The sequence below is a fragment of the Elephantulus edwardii genome, unplaced genomic scaffold (genome assembly GCF_000299155.1).
Source record: "Elephantulus edwardii isolate Elephantulus edwardi_28Jun2011 unplaced genomic scaffold, EleEdw1.0 scaffold00118, whole genome shotgun sequence".
Taxonomy (NCBI): domain Eukaryota; kingdom Metazoa; phylum Chordata; class Mammalia; order Macroscelidea; family Macroscelididae; genus Elephantulus; species Elephantulus edwardii.
The window spans coordinates 8,197,848-8,207,425 of record NW_006399868.1 but is presented as its reverse complement, the minus strand read 5'-3'; the positions used below and the strand labels follow the sequence as shown (position 1 = coordinate 8,207,425).

Below are 9,578 nucleotides of genomic sequence, written 5' to 3'. Positions count from 1 at the left end.
CAACATATATTTTTTTTACAGCTTATTCTTTCCATTTATTTTCCCCCATTCATTCATTGTTGCACATTTTCCTCCCTGGCCACCTCTCCCCACAACTCGCTTTTCTTTTTGAAAAGAGAAAAAAACAATCCTTCATTGTTATACAATCCCCCTAAGTCCAAAGTCCACTTTATTATGCATTTATTTTTCTGTAATCTTGTTATGAAAATATTACCTAACAACAACATATTCATTTTAAACAGTTCTTTCCCTCATCTCTTTCAATGCGGTATACATTATTTATCCCCTTTTTTCTTAGGTTGCCCCCACCCCGAATGTCATTCCTGTTTTACACCAGTGGCACTATGCAGTATTTGTCCTTTTATGACTGAGATATTTCACCCAGCATAATGTCCTGCAGGGTCGCCCATTCTGTATGATATTTCATGAGTTCTTTATTTTTCAATGCTGCATAGTATTCCATTGTCTGAATACCAGAGCTGCTCTATCCATTTGTTTGTTGATGGGCACTTGGGTTGTTTCTAACTCTTTGCTATTGTGAACAAAGCCACAATAAACATGGGTGTGCAGTATCATCAGTTTTAATTCAAGCAATTTCCACAGCTCTATCTTCTTTCTCCCAAGAGATTTTATTTATATTTTCTTCCCTCTGGACAGCACTCATATTTATTTTATTAAAATTTCTTTAAATGATTTCTTTTTCATCTTCTTAGAAAATTAAGGAAAATTTATAAGTTGATTCTCTGTAAATTGCTCTAGTTCAGGTTTCATTGAGGATAAATTTGTTTTGGGTATCTGTTATGACAATTACATACAGCTACATTTTCAACTCTAATGCATTTTTAATAGTTTCCTTTAGCAGTTAGTGATTTGAATTTCAAATTTCTTTTTACCAAGAAGTTTAAAAAATGTAATTTTATAGCAGTTTCATATAAAATTGATTTATGCACCAAGATCTCCTTCACAGTAAACATATCAAATGTCTAAATGGAATCATTAATACTCATAAGCTTTAGAATATTCATGTTTCAGATACAGCATGGCACAAAGTTAAAGTTAGTAAGGAAACAGTTATATTTTTAGCTTATTTTTCAGATGTCATCCACTTAGATTGGGAAGATTACATTCACTTGATTGATTATTATAATGTATTGCCATTGAGCACCACAGCTGATTTGAAAGGATATTAAAATAATTGATTAGTTACATATGTGGGGTATTTAAACATTCACAAATAGAAACAAAATTTGGAAAAATTAAACATCCATCTATCTATCTATCTATCTATCTATCTATCTATCTATCTATCTATCTATCTAGTCTTATTGAAGATCAAGACATTCTCCCCCTACTCCCTAATTCTGTAGGTCCAACAGGCTGGCCAAGGGAGAAAAAGATTCCCAACACACTGGCCTTCTTCATAAAGCGAGCACCTTTGTTTACCTGCTGGTCAGTATGAACTCTGGGAAATTTACCACTTGGCCAGCCTTCACCTCAGAGAACAGGATTTACGATGCTTGGGATAGAAACCTCCACGGAATAACAATCTGTCCTTGACTTTGCAGGACCAAAGTAAATTTCAGGATAAAAATATCAAGGCCACCAGTGACTGTCCCTTGCCTTGGTGGCTACAGTTGTCCATGTTTGTACTACGTGATCCGTGCAGTGGCCCGCCCACCCTCCCATGCTCATAGAGGGGAGCTGTTCCTAATATTTTGGCTTCTCCTTTCTTTCCCAACTTTTCCAGTGTGAGTATTTTTTAGAGTTTTGGTAGATAAATACATGCTTTCCTTAGAATTACGGCATTATTCTGTTAGGTGGCTATTTAAAGGAATCTTCATAATCATTCTCTGTTGCATCACTTAGGCTGCTTTTTGTTTATTCTACCAGCAATTTCTCATTTAAGTGGCGCTTTCCAAAATCTTCTAGCATTTTCTGAATTAGCTGACTCCCATTTAAGTGGGAGCCTGACAGAAATTATGAGGCTGGCACAGGATAGGGCCAGGATTCGATCTGCTGAACACAGCGTCACTAGGGGCTAAGGGCTTCGATCGGCTGAACACAGCATCACTGTGACAGGTAGGCTTGACAGCACCCTTCACAAGTCCTCTCTAGCTTAAGGAGGAAGCTTCAACCATCAATAAAGCACACAAGGCCCGTCTCAGCACTTTTTTTTTACTTCATATTTTAAACAAAAATGAGTCTCAGTGTTTTCAGTGAGTTTGCACAGCATATCCGCTTCCCCTTTAACCACTGCTCCGGTGGCCTCATGTTAAGCAGCTGTGCTGCAATGCTGAAGGCATGTGGCTTGAACCTATCAGCTGCTCGTCAGGAGAAGGGTGGGTAATCTCCTCCTGTGCGATCACCTGCCTCTGACAACCCACTGGAGAGTCAGCAATGGATTGGTTCCATTTCAACAGCACACACACAACAATAATAACGTCAACTGTTCAGAGATGTTGGCTATCTTTGTCCCAGTATGAAAGTGTTCGTTAACCATCTCCCTCTTCCCTGCTGCCTCCATCTCTGCTGCAGGTCAGTGACTGCCCATTTGGGCTCCTATGGGTTCTTTTTCAAAGGTGCACTGTCCTCTGGGATAATAATCTTTAGTTTATGAGCCAACCTATTATTTAGCTAAAAGGTGACTCGGGTTAGCTTTGGTTCAAGGTTTAGGGATTAACTCAGGATGACAGGTTTAGGGCATCCCCTAGTGTCAAATGGACCAGTAAGGGTGCACTTCCTAAGAATCTGATTTCAGTTACACATTTTTATTCCTTTTGATGGGCATCTATCTACCTTGGCCCAGATCAGAAAAGTCACTGATGGCACCTGGCTGCTCAGCCTCGTGTGTACGGCGACTGCTGGACATTATGAACTTGTTTCTTCTCTGAGTCTTAGGTTCCCTCTTTCTCTTCTCCAGATGAAACGTAAAAATAGCTGTATTTCACTTATGTGTTCGACCGGTGCTTTATCACCAAGACTCTGCCCACATGAGGTGACCCAGCTCCCTTCATCTCCCAACAGCAGGTAACTTTTCATTATTTGCAACCAGGGGCAGATTACCCAGTCAGTAAAAGATGTGTGCTTAGGGCTTGAATAAAAGGAGGACATCAGGTGTCCAAAGCAAAACCTCACAGATGTCAAGCAGGCAGGACAGAAGGACAAACGCAAGTGCTGACATGGGATGGAACTGGCCACGCGCCGAATGGAGCCGGTTGCTGCTTCACTGGTCTGGCACGGTGCCTTAACTGAGGACACAGACACGTGAACACGTGGGGCTCCAGTGGCCAAGTGGTAAGGAGATGTACTAACAACCCAAAGACGGGGAGCTTGAGTTCACCACGAGCTGTTCCTCGGGAAAATCACAGGCAATTTCCTTCCTTGTGGTTTACAGCCTCTGAAAACCTACTGGAGGGTCAGCGTGAGTTACTTCCAGGTTGCCAAGACATAACAACAACAAACACATACACAGAGGACATGAGAATGTGACTGCTGGAAATAAAGTCTGCACAGGGTTGCCAGGGCACCCACACACGTGACTTTACTCTCTAAGACCCCATCATTTCAACATCTTTGGTGACATGTGCCTCCTATGGTCTCATCCTATGGAACTGAGTAGATAACTGAAAATCTATTTCAGTGGGTCTTCTTGTTGTTATACCGCTGAGTTGGAACTAACTCATAGCTGACCCTCCAGTGGGTTTTCAGAAGCAGTACATCACGTGGGAGGAGACTGTCCATCTTCCTTCTGCAGAGCTGCTGGTGGTTTCGAACCACGTACCTGTGGGGTGACTCTAGCTCCTCACCTCTAGGCCACTGAGCTCCCTAGGGGGTCTTGTAGGGTTTATTACCTGTTTCTAATAAACAAAGATCTGTTTTACAAGTTCTTTGTTTTTTGAGTGTTGTCTAATATTCCATTATGTGAATGTACCATAGTGTTTCTATCCATTCATTTGTTAATGGGCACTAAGGTTGCTTCCACCTCCTTGCTATTGTGAATAATACAACAATAAACATGGGTATGCATACATATGCTTGGGTGGTGGCTCTGATTTCTTCAGAGTATATTCCTAGAATTGGAATTGCTAGGTCAAATGGTATTTCTATTTCCAATTTATTGAGGAAATGTCAGACCACCTTCCATAGTGGTTGCACCATTTTACATTCCCATCAGCGGTGAATAAGGGTTCTAATCTCTTTGCAGCCTCGCCAGTATTTGTTGTTTGCTGCTCTGATGAACTTTGCTATCGATGCTGGTGTGAGATGATGCATAATATATTTCACAACATGGGTGACCCTGGAGGATATTATGCTGAGTTAAATATCTCAGTCACAAAAGGACAAATATTGCATAACACCAGTGTTATAAAATAGGGCGGACATGGGGATCTCAGGGTAAACTAGAAAAAGAAAGGATAGATAATGAACACTGTATTGGAAGGAAAGAACTGTTTAAAAGGAATGTGTGGTTAGGCATTATTTGTATGGTAACAGTCTAGAATAAAAGGTATACTGCAAAGTGGACTGGGGGTGGGGGAGGAAACTGCAACAATGAATGAATATTTTAAAAAAGTAACTGGAGGAGCGGAAGGGAGGAAAATGTGCAATAATAAATGAAAATCCAATTTTTCTGTAAAAGTTCATTAAAGTCACAACAACAAAAAAAAGAGCTAGAAGCAGAATTTCGAGTCTCACTATCTAAAAATGAAACAGAACTTACTGGATTTTGATCATCGTGTTTTCTTTCAAGACATCTTTTCATTTGTTCATTTATAATTATTGCTTTTAATACAACAAAAGCATCATTAAGCACCCAGTTAAAGTGAAATTGGTTAAAGCCGATTTTTCACGGTGAGAGGATTAATGGAATTTCACACTGAGTGACTGTGGGGTCCTCTGAGCTCATAGGCTCATGTTATTTGCTGCAAAATATTTTTTTTAGGAAGCATTATATATAGTAAATATCTTAGTATCCTGTATCCACTGAAGACTTTAAAATCCAGTTCACTTTATTCTGGTAAAATGGAATATCACACTTCTGTATTCAATCATCAATTATAATCACAATAAAAAAGTTGCAGCATGGAGAGCTAATACATACAGATACATCACACACACACACACACACACACACATACATTATCTATGTGTGTGTGTATATCATATATGTATATACACATTTGTTCGTTGTTGTTATTGTTATGTGCTGTTGAGTTGAAATTGACTCCTAGCTGACCCTCCAGTGGGTTTCCAGAGGCAATTAATCAATTGCACAGGAGGTGACTGCCCGTCCTTCTCCCACTAAGCAAATGGTAGATTCCAAACACATGCTTCGGGATTGCAGTGCAGCTTCTTGCCACCAGGCCACCAACGTTTCCTACAGACACATTATCTATGTGTATATACACACATGGAAGCCGGAGTGGCATCCACTTCCATAATAGCTTGCCTCCGGAAACCCTATGAACCTGGAGAGAGGCTGAAAGGCACCCAAGCGTCGAGGACTCTCCTTCATAGGGTTGCTATGAGTCACCTGTGACTCGACAGCACTTAACAACAGTAACATCAACATAGAGAGATCAGCTGGACCAGTGGACAGAAAGTGAAGCTACCAAGACAAAGGTGGTGACTTTTAATCTGCGGCCCTCGGGTCTGTCTTTCATTGTTTTTGTTCAGACATTCCTCTAGGTCATATAGCCCTGGTGTATGAGTTGCCGTACTACGGTCACTTGTGGTTGTTGTGAGGCTGAACACTGTGACATTGATGTGTCAAATGTGTTAATGGTTGGTTACCCAATGCAAACAGAGCATGGGGTGGAGAGCTCCTGGATTACAACAAGCTTGGAAGGAGGAGAGGCATCCACTTCCATAACGGCTTGCCTCCGGAAACCCTATGAACCTGGAGAGAGGATGAAAGGCACCCAAGCGTCGAGGACTCTCCTTCAGAGGGTCGCTATGAGTGGCCTGCGACTCGATGACACTTAACACCACCACCACCACCACACACACACACACACACACACACACGTACATGTGTGTACACATATATGTGCAGATGCATGCACACTTGTATAGACACACATACAGACATGCACACGTGTGTATGTACATGCATGTATATGCAGGCATGTATACACTGGCATACACACATGTACACACATGCAACACACACGTGTGTACATACTTTGAATTTATATATACACACATGTGTGTCTACACACACACACACACACACACACACACACGTAGGTTGTTGTCACCATCTGTCATTAAGTTGGAACCCACTCATAGCCGAACCTGCAGCAGGTTTTAGAGGCTGTAAATGGCAAGGGAGAATTCTGTTCCTTTTTCTTCCATAAAGCAGCTAGTGGATTTGAACTACGTATCTTTGAACTAGCAGCCTCTCTCTCTCTCTCTCTCTGTATATAGATCGAGACAGAGAGATATAGTTGTTGTTGATTGCCGCCAAGTCAAGCAAAACTCATAGCGACCATGTGAACAAAAGGCCTGAGGCCTTTCTATATAACTATGGTCATTTATCAAAGCTCACAGCTTCCAGAGGCACCTGGTTTAGGTAGTGGATCGATCTCTATTTCAAATGAGTTCACTTGCTGTTCCATGGAAGAAAGATGGGCAATCTCCTCCTGTGCAATTTACAGCCTTCAACAGCCCAGTGGAAGGGGAGCTGTGAGTCAGTTCCACTAAAAAACAATGGCTGACTGGCCCTCACACACACATCTCACATTTTACTGAAATGCATTTATTCACAGAGGAGGGACCACCGCTGATTAGCAGTGCTCGGGGCCTCACCTGCCTGATTCAGTCCTGCTTGAATCCCTGGTTTCCTCTGTGCGTGGAGTGCCTCTCCCCCCATCTCTGCACTTAGCCGGAGTCACCGTAAGAATTCCCATGCCCATCATCTTCTGTGTCATCTCTCCATTTCCAGACGTAGAATGAACCATTCTCTTCCTTATCCTGGCTCTGCGCACATCATTAAAGTCTCTTATCGACCCAGCTCAACTCATTGCCAGAGTCGGAACCCACTCAGAGCTGACTGTCCTGGGGAATTCCAAGGCTGGAAATCACACACGAGGGTTGTCCATCTCTCCCGAAGGGATCGTTGTGGATTAAAGCTCCTGAGAGGCATATCTTCCAGGGTAGCAGCACAATTCCCTACGGACCATGCCACTGAGATTCCAGTCCCTCACAATCAGCTCCACATAAACCTTACGTCACCGGAATGTACATTTTCAGACCACATTAATAGTATCATGGACAGGCTGCTCCTGACCCTCTGTGAGACGTCCCCTGCAGTCCCTTACTGATGCCTCTCACAGTCTTCACGGCAAGGCAGTTACTGTTTCTAGTGTCCAAATGAGAAGCGCACTCTTTCCAGCTTGTTATCTGAGATCCACGGTCTATCTTGTCACCTGGTCTCCATACCCTACGTGTTACACTCTCATACCTTCAGGAGATGGGGTGGACTGCTGACCAGCACACTGCACCGCAAACCAAGAGGTCAGCACTTCGGATTCACTGCCAGCTTTATATCTACTCAGCTTTTCTGTCACTGTAGAATCAGTGTCTGCTGTGGCACTTTGAATCAGAAAAACACGCACTGCATTATTGCTGTTGTTGTTGTTGTTAAGTGGCGTCGAGTCGAAGGCCACTCATAGTGACCCTATGAAGGAGAGTCCTCGAAGCTTGGGTGCCTTTCATCCTCTCTCCAGGTTCATAGGGTTTCCGGAGGCAAGTTATTATGGAAGTGGATGCCACTCCTGCTTCCAAGCTTGTTTTAATCAGGGAGCTCTACCCCACTCTCTGTCCACATGGGGTAATCAGCCATTAATGCATTTGACACATCAGTGTCACAGTGTTCAGCCTCACAGCAACCGCAAGTGACCGCTGGACAGCAACTTGTACACCAGGGCTATACGACCTAGAGGAATGTCTGAACAAAAACAATGAAAGACAGGCCCAAGGGCTGCGGAGTAAAAGTCACCCACCTTGGTCTTGGTCACATCGTTTTCTCAGCACTGGGCCAGCTGATCTCTCTCTCTCTCTTTCGGTATTTTATTCATTATATGAGAGCTTTGACGAGGAATTACCCTGCAAATCCAAAGGCTCCACAACACATGACAACAATGTCATATTTCTCAGGCATTCTACCAATGAAGAGAACTGTCCTACTGCTCTGAAGTCTGCTCCTGACGCCCTACATGATGAGAGGATGCTTACCTGAGCTTTCCTGGTATCACTATACAAGTATACATAGTACATTTAGGTATACAGTAGCAGTATATTTAGGGGCAATTTGAAGTTGTTCTTTACATTATTTTAATCTTTGCAAAATAGGTCTTGCTGTCCCTGGGATGTAAGCCACGTCTGCACACCTGAGTGTATCTGATGCTCAATCACTTCCTTCTTTGTTAAGGAGCTGAGCAAACGGCATCCATCATATATGTGCAGTCCGCCATCCACAAGGCTGGCACCAGGGCCCAGGTGTCATCTCCTGAGCCCGCCCCACCGTTTAAATCTAAGTAACAAATGTACAATTAACCTGAACAGAGGGGAATGCTGACTCAGCACCCGGGAGACTGAGCCCTTGGGTTTTGAGTCATTTCAATCTGCAAAGCAGCCATAAAAAAGAGCCTTTCATTTCTCAGAGGCACCACTGGCATTTACAGTAGATGATTCCAATAAAGGAGAAAAATCACTTTTGCATTTTATCTGAACAGCAAAGAGGTGCTTCACCCTGGCCGTGTGTTCCTGCCCGTGTACATTTCTTCCCTCAAACCCCCATCCTCCCGTGCTGCCACGAAGGAAGAGACTTACCTTGTGGAAATTCCTGAAGTAAGCGGCCTTCTCATCTGGGAATTTTTCCAGCCTTCTGGGTCCTTTGCTAGATGCCTTCTTGAAAACCAACCAGCATCGTCTGAAAATCTGGAAGGAAAAGAAACACTCATTATCCATCTTCTTAAAATTCAGTAGCATCAGGACATGACAACTTCTTATTAACCCTGGTGAAGAAACTTTCGAAATAAACCTATAACTTATATATATCTTTTAGCGACGCTATGAGCAATGTCTCTGAACCTTGCCCATCCTGAGCCAAGCTCACTGTCTTTGACACACCTGACCCCATGGCCAGTCACTGTGTGAACCCAGCTCATGCAGGGTCTTTCTCTCCTGCACGGACCCTCCACCTGTCCGAGCATGGACTTGAGCTGGTGCGGAAGGGCAAGGACTGAAACCTTCAACATGGATTGCATCTCCACATCAAGAACGCAAAGATCCTCACCACTGGCCCAACAGTCAGCATTGTGGTGGATGGACAAAAGATTGAGTTGTTAACAAGTTCAACTTGCTATGATCCACAACACTTTTCTTAGGCAACACATTCTTGTTATTATTTTAAATTGTAGTATGTTAAACCAGAACCAAACCCCTGGGAGCAAGGCAGTTCTGTAGTGCAGTGACCCTCCCTTGGTTTCTGATGCTACATCTTTACGGGAGGAAATTGCCACCGTTCTCCCTTGGGACTCTTCATGGAGTAGAACTACTGACCTTTGGGTTAG

General features: G+C 43.1%; 1 protein-coding gene across 1 annotated transcript in view; it reads right to left on the bottom strand.

Annotated features, from left to right (window-relative positions):
* The window catches only part of DOK6 (docking protein 6), a 297,299-nt gene that overhangs the window by 175,796 nt on the left and 111,925 nt on the right, over nt 1–9,578 (bottom strand). Inside the window, exon 2 of the mRNA XM_006892744.1 lies at nt 8,836–8,943. Within this exon, the coding sequence (XP_006892806.1) occupies nt 8,836–8,943 (108 nt within the window). The remainder of the gene's footprint in view (nt 1–8,835; nt 8,944–9,578) is intronic.